At 30.7% G+C, this 19,982-nt stretch overlaps 3 protein-coding genes across 3 annotated transcripts; all 3 read left to right on the top strand.

Moving 5' to 3' along the window:
- The first annotated feature begins 620 nt into the window (after positions 1-620).
- On the top strand, positions 621-5,160 carry LOC114192133 (RING/U-box superfamily protein). Its single transcript, XM_028081743.2, has 9 exons — positions 621-894; positions 1,287-1,367; positions 1,663-1,783; positions 1,872-1,966; positions 2,667-2,738; positions 3,486-3,728; positions 3,886-3,994; positions 4,109-4,295; positions 4,642-5,160. Exons 1-9 carry the CDS (start codon positions 871-873, stop codon positions 4,727-4,729), a joined length of 1,020 nt encoding a protein of 339 aa, XP_027937544.1. The 5' UTR covers positions 621-870; the 3' UTR covers positions 4,730-5,160.
- Positions 5,161-12,038: 6,878 nt separating this feature from the next.
- On the top strand, positions 12,039-13,782 carry LOC114189633 (uncharacterized). The gene is made up of 5 exons (XM_028078258.2): positions 12,039-12,652; positions 12,774-13,013; positions 13,237-13,302; positions 13,384-13,449; positions 13,536-13,782. The coding sequence occupies exons 1-5, from the start codon at positions 12,110-12,112 to the stop codon at positions 13,632-13,634; spliced, it is 1,014 nt and encodes a 337-aa protein (XP_027934059.1). The 5' UTR covers positions 12,039-12,109; the 3' UTR covers positions 13,635-13,782.
- A 3,537-nt stretch (positions 13,783-17,319) lies between these two features.
- Positions 17,320-19,223, top strand: LOC114192731 (transcription factor bHLH84-like). The gene is made up of 5 exons (XM_028082528.2): positions 17,320-17,965; positions 18,129-18,383; positions 18,500-18,565; positions 18,649-18,714; positions 18,823-19,223. The coding sequence occupies exons 1-5, from the start codon at positions 17,393-17,395 to the stop codon at positions 18,919-18,921; spliced, it is 1,059 nt and encodes a 352-aa protein (XP_027938329.1). The 5' UTR covers positions 17,320-17,392; the 3' UTR covers positions 18,922-19,223.
- The last annotated feature ends 759 nt before the right edge of the window (positions 19,224-19,982 follow it).

Raw genomic sequence — 19,982 nt, 5'->3', positions numbered from 1 at the left:
ACGTTTCGAGCGCATTTCATGATAGTATCTAAGTTAACATTGAAGCAAAAATGTGTCAAACAGTATAAATAATTTAAATACTATCATGAAATGCACTTGAAATGACAGATAAACTTAACAAAATTTGGTTAAAAGGACTAAATTCACGCAGTTTGAAAGATAAATGACTAAATTGGTCAAAAGTTTTGATGAGGGACTAAACCCAAATTTTGCTCAAACTTAAGGGACCAAAAACATATTTAACCCATAATAATAATAAGACACATACAGATAGAACTTGTTCCTTACTCTTTCATTCTTTATTCTACCTCTTATTCTTCTCTTTTACTACCTTTATTTTATAACAGAAACATAGATATCATAATCGATATCATTAAAGGATGATAAAAATAATTTTAAGACAATGATAATATAAATATTTTCCAACTATCTCAATCTATATTTCAGGAAAATTACTTTTTGTTTGTATAAAATAGACAGAAACTTTGCTGGCCCAGTAGAGACTGCAGTGGCCCATATTACTAACCCGGCCCGTAAACCTTTTTTGGATTTTTTTTCTTCACCTGTTTTTGCAAATAATTAATTAGGAGAAGGGAAAAAAATGTGAAGGAAATGAAAAACTCAAACGGATCTGAATTGCAAACGTAGGAGGGGGTTTTGTTTCGCAGTGAACTGAGCCTATTATCAACACAAACAACATTTTCAGTGAATCAACACAAAAAAAAAAAGAAGAGAGAGAGAGAAAAGGATTATTGTCTCATGATTTCGATTTTTTGACCATGCTCTTGGCTTCAATTCCCCTTTCTAAATCCTCTTGATTTTCTTTTTCCGAATAACGTCAGATTCAATTGAATTATACCCCTCAATGCAATGGTGGTCTGCAAATGTCGCAAGGTTCCGTTCGTTTTCTCTTTCTTTGCATATAGTTCGCGCCTTTTTCTTTCTCCTTCCAAAACCCTGATTTGTGTTTTCCCAATCACGATTGATTTGTTTGCTGGGTGTGTAGATCCGATTGGTATTGTCTATTCAGATCAATCGCGGGTGATCTACGTGCTCTTGCATTTTACGTGATTTGATTTTTATTTTCATTTGAATATGCATTTGGGTGAGGGAAACGGGTGCTTGCACTTGAGCATAAAATTGATACAAGTGATTTGTCTTGGCTTGTTGTTGTTGCACGTGGTTCTTGTTTCTTGATTATCTTGGGGAGCTATACTAGTTGTTTCCTATTTTCTTGCTTTGAATTAGAGCTAATGCTGTGTTGTGCGTTCTTGATGATGTTTTAGGCTACTAAGTTATATTGCTTCGTGCACAAAGTTCCTGTCTGCGGGGAATGTATCTGCTTCCCGGAGCACCAAATCTGCGTGGTAATTTATTTTTCTACAATTCGTATCTTTTGTTATAATTCACTTTCAATGTATGCTATATAGCCTTTGTTCTAGTTCTTTTATTTTTCATTTCTTCCTCTTGTTTTTGCTGATTTTTGTTTTTCATTTAATATATTATTTTTGGTCATTTGTTTCCTGGTCCAAGTCTTCAATTTTTTCTTGTTTTGGATGAGTATTACTGGGGATCATGCAGTTTTGTGATTTGTCCACATATTTATGTTTGAAGCTGCAGAGTTTCCAGGGTTAAGCTGCGTCTACTTTGTAAATTTTGCAGGTCCGAACTTATTCGGAATGGGTTATAGATGGGGAGTATGATTGGCCTCCGAAATGCTGCCAATGTCAGGCTGTTTTAGAAGAGGGGGATGCATCTCAAACTACTCGACTGGGCTGCTTGCGTATGTGGTTTTTCTTATGTTTTCATTCCAAATAATTTTTGGCTGGGCTTGCATTGGTCACATTTATAAATTTAAATTTTGTACATAGATGTTATCCACACAAACTGCTTCGTCTCGCATATCAAGAGTTTTCCTCCCCATACTGCCCCAGCAGGATATGCGTGTCCTTCATGTTCTACTTCTGTAAGATCTACTGATCTACCTTCAAACGGTTCCTGTATTCTTTTATAAAAAACTACTGATTGAAATTCATTTATTAATTTATATGTTTTAACTGACAGCTAGTATGAGGTTTCTGTCTGGTTTTGTTCAAACTTCAAAATATGGTTTACAGTGTTCTTTTCCTTGAGCATTATGCAGAAACAGGAGAGAAAAGCATCCTACTCTTATGTTTTCCACCCCCCTTTTGTTACTTTTCAAATCCATAATCCTTGAGAGATTGGACAGAAACACTAGAAAGGCAATTGGTGTTTTAGGTGCCCAGAACTGTGTGTAAGCGGAAAAAGAAAATGACTTGCTATTCCCAACATTTTTTCTCTCCCCATTTTATTTATTCTTTCTTTAAAATTTGTTTTCTTAATTATGATTGGTAGGTAGAAACTCCAGAAAGCTAACCATTCATTAGTATTTGTTTTAAAACCACTACATAGTGGCTTGTCTTAGGAGGGACCCTAGTCACGAAAGTAGTTTCTTAGCAGGTAGAGTTATAGTATGTTTTGGAAATAGACACTCTATTAAGAATTAGCTACATAAAATGTAACTTGGTAAACCACTATTGTGATTATGTTTTCGCCTTTACCTTTTAAAACGAACTTTAGACAGTAGTACGGTAAAATTCTCCATAATTTTTTTCAATGTGTCCTTTGATGAAATAACTGTACAGATATGGCCTCCCAAAAGTGTGAAAGATTCGGGGTCACGTCTACATTCCAAGTTGAAGGAAGCTATCATACAGGTGATTTATGAAGTTGATAGTATATGATTGTCTCACTTTTTATTGGTTTGAGATATAGTGGGGGTATATTTCTTGACATACAGAAATGTAGAACAAGCTTGTTGCCACAAACATTGCCACATTTACGAATTATGAATGAATTGGGTCTTGACAATTATATTCATAGAACTTTTATGTTTAAGAAAATCCCTGTTGTTCCAGGTCTTATCGGTCTTCACTCTTTGATGAGTACAATGAAATAGTATTATATGGAATGACACCATTCTTTGGTGCTAAGACCTGACCTGTTGAACTTATCAGGCAATCAGAAGAATTTATTTACTAGCAAATGCTTGGACTACGCATAACTTTAATATAATTAGTTTCTCTTTCATTTCCATGTAATTTTTGTTCAGCTTCTTTGGGGTCACTAGGGAATGGATGATATTTAGGATTATGAAATTCAGTCAAGGCATGGTGTCTGATTCTTTTTTAGAGGGACAGTACTGAATGTTAGTGCTGTACCACTGATCAATAATTGTGGTTGTGAATTGTTGATTATTGCTGCAGAAAAAGTTACCATTTCTAAAAATCATATAAATCCACACTTCCATTCTTTCTTTTGTCTTGATGATTTTATATATATATATATATATATATATATATATATATATATATATATATATAAGCACTAGAGTTATTTTCCTTTTCTGTTTTATCCTCATTATACAAATAAAATTTTCATTAGTTTTTATCTGTTTTTTTCAGTCTGGTATGGAAAAGAATGTTTTTGGAAATCATCCAGTTTCGATGACAGAATCACGAAGTCCTCCGCCTGCTTTTTCTTCAGATCCATTGGTTAGTAGGGAAAATCATGGAAACTCAGACCCAGTTGATGGATTCTCACCTGCAACTGGGTCAGAACTACCTAAACTTACAGTGGCTGATATTATGGAGATAGATGGTGCTAACTCAGGAGGAAATTTCATGAAAGCCTCAAGTCCTGGTGCTGTAAGAGGATATTTTCATTGCACTTTTATTGTTTGCATTTATCTAGCCTCTTAAAACTCTTAATAAGTAGGCTGAATTTTCTCTTGTTTTGTTGTATCTTGTTTCTTGTATTTGATATTTTTTTAATATAGTTTTGTTCTAATCGCAAATAATTTAGCCTGGTGCCACCACAAGGAAGGGCACCGTCCATGTTGAAAGACAGAATTCTGAAATTTCTTACTATGCTGACGATGAAGACGGGAAAAGGAAAAAGTACACAAAACGAGGTGACATGGTCTTTTTGAATGATATTTTAAATTTTTTTTATTAAAACTTGACATGTCTCCTCTCTCCTCGTTTGTTATAGCTTGTTAATTTGAATTTCATCTTTGAAAGTGCAGGTCCATTCCACCATAAGTTTCTTAGAGCTTTGCTTCCTTTCTGGTCTACTTCCTTACCTACTCTACCAGTGACTGCACCTCCAAGGAAAGATGCAACAAATGCAGCTGAAACCTCAGAAGGCCGTACACGGCATCAAAGATCATCAAGGATGGACCCAAGAAAAATTCTTCTTCTGATTGCAATTATGTATAGCTCTTCACTTCATGTTAATATATAATAATCCAAAGTAGAAAGTACAGTAACAGTAAAAGATAAAAAAATGTGTTTAGTCACTGATGAGTAACGAGGAATGTTTTGTTTATGGCAAGTGGGGAACAACTGGGTTAGTGATTCTGGGCTTTTATTGCAACATGTAGTATGTGTCCCAGGGTTAAAGTGCTTGCGGTCTCTATTAAATTTATCTGGCATACATCTTTCGCAATGCTGATGCTCTAATTCCTGTACCATGTATATAACAACTATACGCAGTATCAGTTGTGGTATATACTGCTAGTTTTTAACTGATGTAGTTATTATGATGATCCATTTGCAGGGCTTGCATGGCGACTATGGGTATATTGTATTACAGACTGGTGCAACGGGGTCCAGGGGATGAACATGGACTTCCTAATGAAGAATAAATTTGCAATGGAGCTCTTCAAACCCGGAGACGCTCAGTGGCTCCATTTTGGATATTACTGGTTTCTTGTTGCTTCTGCTGCTTCTTATCTGTTTGGCTTCTTTATTTGGACCAGTCGCTGTTTCGGCCAACATACAAGTAGTTGTTGATAATTTTTCATCTGAAAGCCTATGACAGTGACTTGTTACATAAATTCTTAGTCAGCCATCTTTGCTCTTTACCCTCAGTTTTGGTACCCCCTCTTGGAATGTAATTGCAGATTTAAATATTGCTCTCTTAATTGGATTCAGTTGTCTCCATCATTTCAAATGCACATTGTTAGTCAGTCAACATTTGTATCTGTAGTTTTATACAAAAACTCATACAATGTTGTTATGCATTATGTATTTTGATAAACATGTGATATGAAAATATGACCATCTGCATCTGCAATGATGATACCGTATGTTTATCTTTTGATTTGGCTGAGTGTAGGACGTTGAGCAGTATTTCTGTTCCATCGGAAAATTGTAAATGAATATAGAACTCCGCAGCTGAAACCATATTTAGGTTGGGCCTACAAATCATAGGCAACAACGACATAAATACAACCAAGAAACATTAGGGGGCACTCCTACATGCCAATGTTTGTTTTTTAAATTGTGGGGAATTAAAATAAAATAAGTTTTTAATTTTGTTTCTAGAAGACTATTCTTCTCATTTTTCATATTGCCTCTTCAATCAAAGAAGAAGACACATTATCTGGGGTTCTTTTATCTCAGTTTTGCTTCCTTACTTTCATTTTTTCGAAACAGATATATCTGCATAACCTTCAATTTCTTTAAAACAACTTTTTCTACTGCTATAAAATATCAATAAATACGATAATTTTTTTAAGGTTTAATGGAATATTTACAAGATTTTTCATTTTACTCTACTTATAACTAATTAAAACTAGTTCAATGGCAAAGATATAAAATATAGAAAAAAGTTGTTCTGATATTTCAATAGAATTGAGATCAAGATTAATTTAAATATATTTTTCTTCTCCTACCTTCCCAAATATTTTTTAAGAAAAAAAATCGTGGAGTTTCAAGCTTCAAAGCATACATCTCAGATGTAATGATTGATTTTAATGACATTATTTCAATAAACTTAATGTCAAAACATTGATATTGTGTGTGGGGATAAAAACACTCTTAGACACTTCCGAACAGGGGATCATGATTTGGTACCATAATAGTCTCATTATTCAGAAATTGAGATAAGTGTAATTTAAATATACATTTTTTCTTTTAATTTTCTGAGACACATTTTAAAGATAAAATCATAAATTCTAAAATAAACGATATCTAGAATATTGTGATTGATGTTAATGACTTATAAATCAACTTACTTGAACTTGTTTAATTCATAAGTTAAAATAATTAATTTACTCTCACATTTAAAATAAACTACATTTATTTCGATCCACTTATAATAAATCAAATTAGCTCACGGATTTAAATCATTTTGACACGAGTAAATTCTTTTTATGTATAGGCCAGAGTGTGCTAAGGGTGTCAATGAAAATGAAAAATTGAAGTGAAACGTAAAACAAAAATTATAAATGTCTCAAGTGTATATAGTCGAAGGCTCTAAGGAAAATTACAAGTATTCCCTTTATTCCAATGCTAAGTTTCTTCAAATAATTATTGGCTCGCTTTGTACAACCTTTCGACCTCTTTGGTTGTCAAAATATAAGAAACACATTATACATAAATAAATAAATTCTCAAAATTGATACATTGCAACTGAAGATATGTTTGTTGATCTGACCATTGGTATCATGTTGTAGTTTGTTACATAACACCCTCCAAAATATAATTTTATAAACCTGTGCCAAACTCCATTGTCAAAGCTACCATCAAATAAACGAATTTAATTTCAGAAGTCAAAGCAAATATTCAATGTATTACTTAAAATTCAGATCCCTTTAAAAATTCTGAAAAAATATGATGCTTAGTTTGCGTTTTAGAAGTCAAACTCATTCCAATATTAAATTGTATATTAGGGATAAACTTCTTCCTTTCTCACCTAATGTTCATTATAGTACTCCAATTCGTCCTTTTATCAACAGTTAACTGGTTGACAAACTAAAAGTCAATTTGAAAAAAAAAAAAAAACAAAGAGGCCTATTATTTGAAGCCACTGAAGTCAACCATCATACTTAGATCAAAATTAATATAATGTTTGCCTTCATTGACTTGCATGCATGGTCTTCTCCTTCGATGCTTTTCTTATCAACCCAACAAAATATCCTACCAAAGGAAGTCTTTGTTCATTCATTGGTTTTCACTTGTAGTAACAATTTTTTAACATTATTAGCAAAAACAAAGAAAGGAATCTAAGTTTTGCAATTTCTGTGGCTATATGTTTCAGGAAATTACTATGACATCTAAATATCACATTATTATTTCTTGTTATTTTTGTTGGAATTTTACATCCTTATGATAAATCAATTAAAAAATATTCAGAACTTTAGTGGTTATTCAGTCACAAAGTTCCAAACAGTTCTTTTATCCAACGAGTTTCACACAGTTAATTAATTTAAACCAAATACTAATACTAGTTTTTGTGGAGTTAATATAAATACAATAATTTGTAAGTAATGTTTTATGGATTTCAAAAAGTGAATAAAATAACCTTGAAGCCATTTTATATGCACATGTGATTCTGATGCCCGTACAATTGCAAAGTACATTATTGTAGTTGCTTAACTTAAATAACAATCATAATAATAGTAATTGTAATAATAATCAAATGGGCCACGACACGACTTAGCAGTGGAGAGCACGTTTCCATGTTAAACATAGGTTAATTTAATATGTACCATCTTATATATATTTTTTAACCTTTTTTTTAATTTATTTATAAACAAATATTAACTTATAAAGAAATAAAATCATTTTTTTTTCTTTGAATATAATTAAACAAACAAGTATAATTTCCGTAGTGTGTGTAAGAGAAGTAGTTTTAGATTGAAAAAAGTACTTACTTTGGGTTCAATTGGAATCAATTATTTTCTCGCTAAAGCTTCATTAGTTAAGTTATGAATGCTAACTCAAGTGAGATAAGATGATAGAAATGAGTTTTAAATCTAACTTAACATCACAAAACTGGTTTGTAAGGTGAGATTTGCACCTCACTTATATATTATGAAATTGTTTTATCTCTAGTTGATGTGAAACTTCCAACATAAAAATAACATAATAATTCTATCTTTTCTTAAATTCTAATCACTTATGATAAATACATGTATTTATGTGTTATGGATAATATATTTATATGTTTATATATTGTTTAATTATTACCTTGAGATGTTAGAAATGATATATCCTCCCCATTAAGTAACTTTGTTGAATATGACAGCAAATAGTATTAAAAAAAATTAAAATAACAAGTAATATTTTAAAAATAAATTTTTGAAATAACTTAGTTTGTAGAGCAGTAATTTTAAAACAACTTCTTTTCATCTATCTTTTTATTTGTTTTTAAACAAACAATTATAATAATTAGATAAAAAAACATTGCTATAAACTATAGGATCATATAATATATCAATGAGGGTATAGTTGATAAAAAAACAGAAGTTATTAGAAATAGGTAACTGAATGCCAACTGTTTTATTATATGAATCAGGCAACAAATAAATAAAAGCACAAAACCCTTTCCTTTAATTAAAGTCGTGCCCGCCGGTTTCTTAATTTTGTGTTTTTTTGGTGCATGCTTCATAAATTAATTTTTCAATATATCTTATAATATATACAAACTCCAATGATGAAGCATAAGGGCGAATACACATAATTTTTTAGTCTAAAATGCAGACGCATGCATTGCCAGAAACAGAATCTCATTTTTTATGCCCTTCAAACTTTATAAATAAAGTACTGGTAGTTAAGTTTTATTAAGTACAAATTTAACAGCTAAGCAACCTTTACAATATTCAATTTTTTCAGAAAATATCAATTATTAAGAGGGATAGCCACTTATTCAGGAAGAACATATTTTCAATTTCAATTTATTGTTTACTGATTTAGATCGATGCCAGAACGTAAATCACACCCATCAATTTGTTTTAGATCTTTTGCTTAAAGTAATAAAACCTAATAATGATTCGTTTATATAAACGGATAAGTGACATAGGCTTGTCGTTAATAATAATTAATGAACCATTACCGCATTTTGAGGTATTGTCTGTTTTAGAGCATAGTTCTGTCACGGTTTTGTTTTTAAAAAGTATTTCGAAGGGTGAAGGGTGGAGAAAGATAGAAATATTTAAATTTTACTTGACCTCAACTCCTAAGCGATGTTGGACTTATTGGGTATACCGGAACAATTACATTTTACAAAAATTTATAACTAATTATAATATTAAATAAATTTTAATTTTATAAAAGTTAAAAAACAATTAAATAGTAAAATAATTTAATTTTGTTGTATGTTTTTTTTTTCAACCGTTTGTCTTTCATTTTAATATTGCTAAAAATTAAAATATAATTAAGTTTGAAAAAAAAACTTAAATTAATAGAGAAAATAATAAATAAAAATTAAAAATTAAAAAAAAACTATAATCCTATTAACCATTCATTTCAAAACAAACAAGAAAAATTAATTTAAAAAGTAACAGAAAGCAATATAAAGAAAGGGAAATTTTTTCTAAAAAAAGTGCAATATTTCAATCATATAAGAATCTTGAAAAGTCTGAAAATTTCAAAGAGGGTTTTGTTCGTAAAAATTAGAGATAGTATCTTTCAAATGTTTCAAGCATTTACCATTCAACCTTCACATTTAAATATTTCATTAAGGTTGTGTTTACATGTGAGAATTGATTTATGAGAGAAGGAGATAATGTGACTTTGAGTGATTAGAGGGTGAAGTTTGTGTTGTTATTTTAAAGAAATTTGGAAATGAAAGTGAGTGGATTTAGAAATAAAATTTGTGAATGATTTGACTGATGTAATAGATTAAATATTAAGTTTAACGGAAAGAAAAACATGATTATCTATAGCTCTTGATATTGAAAGTAATATAAAATTATATTTAGATGAAATAGATCTATTTTATAAAAAATATTTAAACGAATAAATTAAAAAAATATTATTTTAATAAAAAATACAATATACTTACATATTGATTTTTTTAAAACAATTTAGAATTTTTTTTATTAATTATTGTTGTAAGCATAATTTTAAAATAAATGAGAAACATACATGCATGTGAATAAAAATGAATAAAAAGTATAAATGAATTATAAATGAATCTAGGGTATAATTATATTTCTTCATTAATCACTCTCAACTTAGTCCATGTGAGGAGATATGAGAAAAATAAGAGAATCTCTCAATTTCTTCCTCTATCTCACTCTCAAATATCAACAAGTGAACATGTTTGTCATCATACAATCATACCTCTCTAAATACTAAATCATCACAAATGAACACAATGTAAAAGACTGTTTTTAAGCATTAGAGAACTATTTTTGCTTGCTTCTTGACAAAGATATTAATAATTCTAAAGTGTTTGTTTTAGTTTTAAGGGTTAAATATGTTTTTGTTCCTCAAGTTTTAGTGAAATTTGGAATTAGTCCCTCTTCAAAATTTTTGACCAATTTAGTTATTCGTCTTTAAAAATGCATGAATTTAGTCCTTTTAATCACGTGTTGTTAAGTTTGTTAAGTTTATCCTACGTTTTAAGTGCATTTTAGGATAATATTTGAATTATTTACACCGTTTAACACATTTTCATTTCAATGTTAACTCAAATATTATCATATTTTTAAAATGTCAAATAAACTTAACAAAATTTGGTAAGAGAGACTAAATCCACATATTTCTAAAAATAAAAGATTAAATTGATATAAAATTTTGAAGAAAAACTAATTTCAAAATCTACTGAAACTTGAAAGATAAAAACATATTTTTAATCGTAATTTTAATTTTGTTTGTTAATTGAATGGGTAACATAATGTCTGTTTTAAATGCATTATATATTGTTATAATTGTTTTATAACAAAAATTCGAAATGAAGTATGAGAAATTTATAAACTACTTTTACAAACTTAAAAGAAATATTGCAAATATCATTGAATAATTTATGATAGTGTAATTATTAATTTTGAAGCGTGTGACAGTTGCTCGTGTGGTGTGCATGAATGAAGAAGATACCTACGCGTAAAATCAACCGTCCAAACTGGCGTGAAGATCGGTGATTGGTTTGATAGTGACACAACTACTTTCTAATTCATTTCAAACACTAATCATTTTCTTTTCTTCTTTTCCACATTTTTTTTTGTTGCTCGCCGCTTAAAATAGAAGCACATTATTCATCAGTGCAACCTCTAATTTTACATTTTAGATTGGTTAATCATGCAAACACTGTATTCTCAATACACTCTTACACTATATTTCATCAAACACTACCCAAAAAAAATACATTTTTAATTAACCTAAGGTAAGACCAGCACCAATTCATTAATTTTTAAAGATCAATAAAATTGTTGGATATAATGTTAAAAAATAAGCACATTTTTAAAACTGATGTAGAAATGTAGGTATTGTGGTCCATATTTTTTGTATAGGTAATCATGAAAAACAGTTAGTACAGTTAAAGAAACAACTATACTACTTTGAAAAACATGTTTTTATAGTAGTTTCCTTTCATTTTATACAGTTAAGTATAGGCTCAAAAGTATTAAGAAAAGAAAAAACATGAGTTGAGGGAACTGAATGAGTTTTAGAGTGCTTGAGAGGGTACACGAATCCAGTTGGTAGACATCAAACAACAAAGTCCGAATGAAAATTAAAGAAGGAATTTAGAATGTTGGACAGACACCAGACACCACTTCAATTTCCCCATATCAATGTCATTTTCATTCTTTCTGTCCAAACACAAATAGTTCTTGCTAAATTAATATCATATTCTGGGCCAGCAATCACATTTTTCATTCTCCCTTTTTTTGTCTCTAACCAACCAACTCCCACACCAGTCTGATTCAGCAATACTTTGATCATTGTATTTCACCTGAGAGGGGAGTTATAAGCTCATTCAGGAGTTGTTATTTTAATAAAAATGAATATCATTAGCTGAATCTTTTAATGTATAAACTGGTCTGGTCAAGAACTAGTGGAAATTAATTTCAGGGTATTAGTAGTTTGTCAGCGCTTAATTATTTCCAATGGTTTTGGGATCTTTTTCCATAGATGGAACCAATCCCTTTTTGGCATTACCTGAGGTTGTTAGCTATAAATGTACTACCAATCCCTTAGAACACTGAAACAAACCAAGTTTCTTCAGTTTTTGCACACTATCACACTAAAACAAGAGAACCCTTCCTTCTCAAAGATTTTAAAACAGAAGTAGAATGGAATCTTCTCAGCAGATTTCTGAAGAATGGGGTTCTCTCTGTGGATTGCACACAACTGAAGAAGCTGACTTTATGGCTCAGTTGTTTGGTGGTACTAACTATTCTGTCACAGAAAAGCAATATGGAAATACCACTTTTGGTTTTTGGCCCGACCATGATTCCATGAAAGCCATTAATAGCAACTCATATTTCCTTCCAAATGTTACAGACATTAACTTATGTTTCTCACAAGGGAGTAGCTCCAGCATTGACAGTGGTAATAGTATCTTTTCCACTACAAGTAGTGATCAAGCAACAAACTTTGACTCTCTTTCCATGGCTTTTTGCCTGGGAGATGCCCAATTTTTTCCCCATAGTTTTCACTGTAATGACAACTCAAACAAACACATAAATGAAAACACTGATGAAGAGTCAAGTCTAGACCCAGTAGCTCTTGCTGACAACAATTTGCAGTATGAAATTATGGTTTCTGAATATGAACAGGAGGATAGAAGTGAAAACCTGGAGAACCTAACAAAAAGGCTTAGGAACTCAAAAGAGGTAGAAATAGAAAGTTCTGTTACCTAGTGCCATATTTCTACTCTTTTTGTTTTTTCCTTCAGAATATTGAGTTATGTTGTTTACTTGTGTTGGACTCTGATCATGATTTTATTATTTGTAGGTCTCAAAAACATTGAGGAATACCAAGTTGAAGAAAAATTCAAAATCTGCTTCAACGAACAAGAATGAAGATGACCGAAGCTTGAACCTCCAAGGGCTTGGCTGTTTTTCACAGGGTGACTCTAATGCTTCTCTGAAGCCAAATGGAGGAGCATTGAAAGATCCTGCACCTCCCAATTTGCTTAGAAAATCAAGACCAACTAAGGGTCCTGCTACTGATCCACAGAGCCTTTATGCAAGAGTGAGTCACCCATTAGAACCACATTTCAATAAATCACAATGACAATGTATGATCACGCTGCTAATAATAATAATCAAGATTTCAAATAGCATTCTACGACTATGATTTCAAATCCAACATCAAGTTTTTAGAAAGTATACAACTACATAAGGACTGTAATTATCTACATTACATCAGTTGCATTTATTCTGATATCAAAGACTTTTTCTATCGGGTTGTGCAGAAGAGAAGAGAAAGAATAAATGAAAGGTTGAGAATACTGCAGAGTCTTGTCCCCAACGGAACTAAGGTAACTCTCTGTTAATTGAACTGTTGCTCAAAAATTGGTGACAGTGTTCAAATTCTGATGTTCTATCTTCCTAAACTGTAGGTGGATATCAGCACCATGCTTGATGAAGCAGTGCAATACGTTAAGTTTTTACAGCTCCAAATTAAGGTAACAATTAGGAAACAGCTTCTGAGGTCTTTTTCATTTTACATTAAGATTGTGATCATTAATTCATTTTGATTTGGATGAAACAGCTTCTGAGCTCTGACGAATTGTGGATGTATGCCCCAATTGCTTACAATGGTATAAACATTGGACTTGACCTCACTATTTCTCCAACCAAAGGAAGATGAATTAATGTGATAGTATAGCAATTGAAGAGGTTACAGCATTTCATTAACTTAGATTTCCACTGTACGATGTTTTAGTCTATTCATTTGTGTAATGCCACTCAATCCTGAAAACTATGGACATCATTCATTAATCAAACAAGTCCTTTCAAGAAACCAGACACCAATATATGTGTTAACTTTCATGATAAGAATATTTTTGTTTACTTTCTAATGTTTCATGCAAATTAATGTTTTTACATATCACGTGTGTGTATTCTATGATTTGAGTCCACTGAGTAAAAACTTGGATCACGAGTTATAGTTAATCTAAAAGAAACTCTGTTTCATTTTTTTAAGTCACCTTATCATTAATTAATTTCAATAAAAAACATTTAACTATTTTTAATAGATCTTTTAGTAAAATCTCGAATTATAATATTATTGACAGAAAAAATATAGCTAAGAATATGCTATACCGGATGAACAAAATATTTCAAATCAGTATCAGTAAAAAAAAAATCTTTTCAACTCATAAAAATTAAGGAGATATTTTTCTTAAAAGTTAAAATTGCTTTTACTTAAATCAACAACATTTGCTTACTCATTTTTTATTTGATATTAATAATGGGGATGGTGACAATTTGCGCGTAGGGACCATGATGGTCATATTTATAATTATGTAATTTATTCAAAAGAATTAATTTATTATTGAATAAATACCAACTAATAGGAGATGCAAACACACTTCCGTGGTGAGTCTATATATTATTGAATTGTAACTACATTTTTATTCATATAAATTATGGAGCTGAAAATAAATAAATATATATAACGACTAAAAATATATAATCAAATTAAATAAATTGGGAAGACAATGTATTTAAATTAAATAATTATATAGAGGAATGATGAACTGTCGAAGGTCTTTCAGACCACCTTATGTGCAAACATGTTCCAACAAGTTCTACTAATAAAGATGGTTCTGAGGAGAGAATATACATTGAATCTAAAGTTGATAGTAACTTATGTATAATAAAAAAGAGAAAATACCAATACTAAATAACAATTATAAGAAAATAAGAAAATAAAACAAAATAAATCATGGAATCTAAGGAAATGTTGAAACAAATCATAAAACATAAATTTAACATATTCTAAATTATTTTATGATACCCGTTTAAAACATATTTTTCATGTATTATAATATTTCCATTTCTGAGTATGTTGTCACCTTGAAGATTGAGAATAGTTACAGCTTCAACAAGATTCAACCCGATTTTATGTCTCCTCGATTATAGCCATGATTGCAAATAAGTAGTAACGGTGGATCTTCATACTAACAACCTGGTAAATCACAAAAATAAATAATAATAATAATAATAATAATAATAATAATGTATATATTTAATTATTGTTCCTAATCAAACAAAGTTAAATAATTAAATCATTAATATCATGTTCTATTTTATCACTTTTAGAATATTTATGATATCAACATTACAAAACTAATAGTTTAGTATCAAATTAAATAATAGAAAATAACCTTTTTCTTTTTCTTCAAAATGGAACAAAACATTTAAAAATGAATGTTTATTTAATTTTTTTTCTTTTTAAAATAAAAAACATGTGAAAGAGTCAAAAATGAATAAATAAATAAATACAAAGACAAAAAAAATTCTTAATCTATTTTTTATTTTTAATTATATTTAATTTTATATTTTATTATTTATTAAGATTAAATAACTAGATTTACAAAAAAAATAAATTATAAATCTTTTTAATTTAATTCTCATTATACATACTAGCATTCACACATGCACTATCACATTTGTGTGTATGCATGTTTTAGATATGAATGATAATATATTAATATATAAAATAAATTTATATTTATTAAAAATAAAGTGAAATGAATAGAGAAATTAATTGTTGATGAATAAAAAAAAAAGAAAAAAAACAATTTTATAGAAAATAAGTAAAAATAATCATTAATTTTAAAAAATTTAATAAATAATTATACTGTAAAAGGTAAAATTGATATTATGAAATTTGAACACAAAAGAGGAAATCTCTTTATATATTATTATAAATACATAATTTTTAAAATTTAGGGGACATGCATCTTCCCACCTCCAAGATCTGCTTTGGAGTACTAACAACCTAGTAAATAACAAATTCATAATCTTGATAAATTTATTCTTGAGGTCAGTTAAAAAGAAACATTTATATATTTATCAATTTGAGAAAGAAAAGTATAAATAATGTAATTTTAACCGGTATAATTGAACTCATGGCCTTAGTTCTGATACTAATTATTAGGATCGAACACTTACCATTAAACCAAGAGATATAACAAATAATCAAGTCGTAACTCTTTTTACTTAAAAATATAACATTCCAAATGTCACCATTCGATTGTGATCTAACTCACTTGATTTCTAACACGAAACAATTAATGTCATATGCAACATTTTAATTATTTGAATAATGTCATACAACTTTTTTTATGAATGTCAAAGTGTAGAACAATATCTAGTTAAAATAATTAAGATAATAATAGCACTGTAATTAATCTCCGGGCTAAGGTTTTGTAGTACGAGATAGATCTTATGTGTAACAATCTTAAATTGAAGTGGAAGAGGAAGAAGAATCTTACGCAGTGTTCGAATCTCTGATCTAACCAAACGGGCACTCACGAACTCACAAAGGATAAATAAAATACACCGAATCTTGTTAATCATCCATATGTCGAGGAATATATTGTTGTCCATATATTCCAACACAATAAACATAAAATACTATACAGAATGTAGAACACTGCCCTGAAGTCTCAGAAGTGATGTTCATATACAAAAATCGTTAATTATGCCATTGTTTCATATCTGGATTATAGCCCAGATTTCCCAACTCAGCATTACGATAAAATGCTGAACTGGGCACAAGAATCTCGCATTATATCGATCCACGTAATGTTTGCAAAATCTAGAACTGAAAACTGAGTTGAAATGATGAAAAGAATGTGGTAGGTTTTTAACAGCTCCAGAGGGGACAAAAACACAGTTAGCAGATAATGCTGTCTAGTTTTGAAAACAGTTTTCAGAATAGCAGACTTACCACCACGATCTCTGGCCGTCCTTCTTGCATACGTCATTTTGTGTTTTGTCTAATTCATAATTCATATAATATCATATTCTGGGCCAACCCCACGTCGGTCTCACAGTTAACAGGTGTAATTCTCTTTGTACAACCCTCCAAATCTTCTTCTTCTCACTCACAAATACTTTTATATTCTGCTTCTCTCTCATCCGTGGAAGGAATTTTCAGCTCTACCAAATCTCTGTAGGACTTCCTCAACAATGATATATTCATACTCTAATGAAAAACGAATAATTGCTACTAACCAAGCCTTTTGGTTTTCACAGTGTTAAAAAAGTTTTCATCACTGCAAGTCTTATCCAACTATAACACAAATTAATCATCTGTTTCGAATTACTGTGTGAAAAAAATACTTAGGAAAAAGGACATCTTCAGTTATAGCTTAAAGGTGGTCCCATCAAGGACTTTTGCGTATTGGTTTAAGGGTGTAGGACTTTGTCAGATGCTAATTATTGGCAATTATGAATTGAGATATTTTTATATGGATGAAGTCAATCCTTAGTGGTTTATGGTTTCTACTTGTTGGGTATAAATAGAGTACAGTTTCATTCAACAAGTGGGGTTCTTCTTCAATAACAGTAGAAGAAAAAGAAGAAGAAGAAGAATCACACCTAAGAAACAAAATGGATCCTACTGAGCAAATTTCTGAAGAATGGAGTTCTCTCAGTGGTTTTTGCACAGCTGAGGAAGCTGACTTCATGAGCCAGTTGCTTGGCAACTGCTCACTCCCTGAAAATCTGTGTGGAAATTTCCACTTGGGAATTCCATCTGCGGCATGGCCAGGCCATGAATCAACGATAGTGACGGTGACAAGCATCAATGACAGTCCATATTTTCCTGCAACCGCTGATTATAGTAATAGTAATTATTTATGTTTTTCACAAGGTAGTTGTTCCACTTCTGATAGTAGCAATATATTTCCTGCTACAAGTGGCAATAAACACTGCTTGAATGATCCAGTGGCCAACATTGGCTACATGTCCATGGGTTTGGCCAAGTTCAGCCCATATAATGTTCAAGGGAGTGACACCCATCAGATGAATGAAAACACTGATCAAGATTTAGGTCCTGAGGTTATTGCTGACAAGAATTCGCAGGATCACCAGGAATGTGAAGTACTAGTTTCTGAACCAGCAACAGAGGATATAACCACCAATCTAGAGAAGTCGGGAAAAAGATCTAGGGGCTCAATGCAGGTAGAATAACACAAATTATTACTAGTGCTGTTTCTTAGTCCTATAATAGTGTAGTTATTAGTTATATAAGCATTTCCTTTTCCGGCAGAATTTATTGTATGTGTTTGATTTTGTGCGGTTCTTCTCATCATGATTTGATAATTTTTACTTAATGATTTCATAGGTACGAAAGAGCAAGAAAAATGCTAAATCCGTGAAGAAACCAAAATCTGATTCTATAAGTAACTCTGAAGAGGGTAGAAGTCCTGATCTTCAGGGTTGCTGCTCAGAGGATGATGATTCCAATGCTTCTCAGGAGCTAAATGGAGGAGGATCTTCAAATCTGAGTCTGGAGGATTCTACATCGCTTAAGTTGAAGGGAAAAAAATCAACAGCTAGTAGAGGTTCTGCTACTGATCCACAAAGTGTATATGCAAGGGTACGTGTTTCATCAAATTAATCCATTCTAACAATTCTATGATATTTTATTGTTGTCAATGTACTGTAAACTGTAAAGGATGTGATCTCAAGAAATTTCCTTTTTTCACAACGCAGAGAAGAAGAGAAAGAATAAATGAAAGACTGAAAATCCTACAAAACCTTGTCCCGAACGGAACCAAGGTAGAATTCTCAATCAATATCCTGCCCAAGTCAAACAAGTGGTTGACTTAAGATTCTGAATTTTGCTTCCTCGTGAATTGCAGGTGGATATCAGCACCATGCTTGAGGAAGCCGTTCAATATGTGAAGTTTTTACAGCTCCAAATTAAGGTAACAAAGATCCTCCTTAGTCTTTAATTTGCATCCAAATTTCAGTTCAGTATAAAAGATTTTTGCTATATCATAAGATAGAGACTCATTTTGATTTGAATTTAACAGCTTCTGAGTTCTGATGATCTTTGGATGTACGCTCCTATTGCTTACAATGGAATGAACATTGGACTAGACCTCAATATTACCCCAACCAAACAGCCATAAGTATCTTGCATAACAATGAAAAGGTGATGCAGAAGCAATTTGGGAGCTGTCTTTTGTGACGTGTCTATTATGTTCATAAGTATGTATTAACTGCCATTTGATCATGAGGAAGTTTGAGATTTTTTTATTCATAAAGCAAGAGATTGGTTAATCAGGCGAACCATGTGTATTCTTTAACCATGAGAAATCATTTTCGGTTGATTTCCTGGTTGTTTACTACTCATACTTTTAACTATGTTCGGTTTCACCTTATATATAATGTTTTTGAATATACAGTGACTCGTGCTACTTACAGTATTGAATGAGATTGAGTTTGATCCTCTGTAGAAATAATTTTTATCAGATTTTACTTATTTGGAAATCAAAATAGATTAATCAGTGACAAGGTTTTAGAGCATTGATGGACAATAAAAAGAGGAGTAATTTTCTTGAAAAAGAAATTCTGATCTGGTTGCAAAGCGTAACGTAAAAACATTTATGAGGACATTTATTAAGTCAAATCATTAGACATTTTCCATAAGAAAATAATTATACAACATAAGACATCTATACATACCATCATTTGGCTTGAAAATCTGAAGACAAAAAAAAAAGTGCAATAAACGTATCTTTCATTTATCTTAAATAAATAAAGTGCCGCGGCGTTTATTCCACAAGAAAATATGTCGCCAGTATTGATGAAAATTATTAACAAGACAAAATACACTAAAATATTAAAAAAAAGTATAAAAATTAATTACATGAAAAATGCTTGTCTTAAGAGAAGTGATGAAAATAAATACAGAGCATATGGATAACAGAATAAAATTCTTACTGAGATTATTAACTACGTAAAAATCTCAGGTTTATTTCTTATCGCGCATAGCAACGAATTTTAAAATTGATTTGGCAGTTTTAATCGAAAAAATAACACTAAAAACCCACTAGCTATTTTTAAATTTTGCGAATGTAGAACCCATAGAAGAAATGCATGCGAACATTTCGTGGCAATATAAAGCGGCTGAAAAACATGCCTCTCCGTCACTCCTATATTTACCCGTATTTCGTACCTTATATCTTCT

Source organism: Vigna unguiculata, chromosome 7 (genome assembly GCF_037176805.1).
Source record: "Vigna unguiculata cultivar grain cowpea cultivar isolate G323 ecotype 2 chromosome 7, ASM3717680v1, whole genome shotgun sequence".
Classification (NCBI taxonomy): Eukaryota; Viridiplantae; Streptophyta; class Magnoliopsida; order Fabales; family Fabaceae; genus Vigna; species Vigna unguiculata.
Note: the sequence above shows the minus strand (reverse complement) of the source record. Positions and strands in the feature narration are given on the sequence as shown.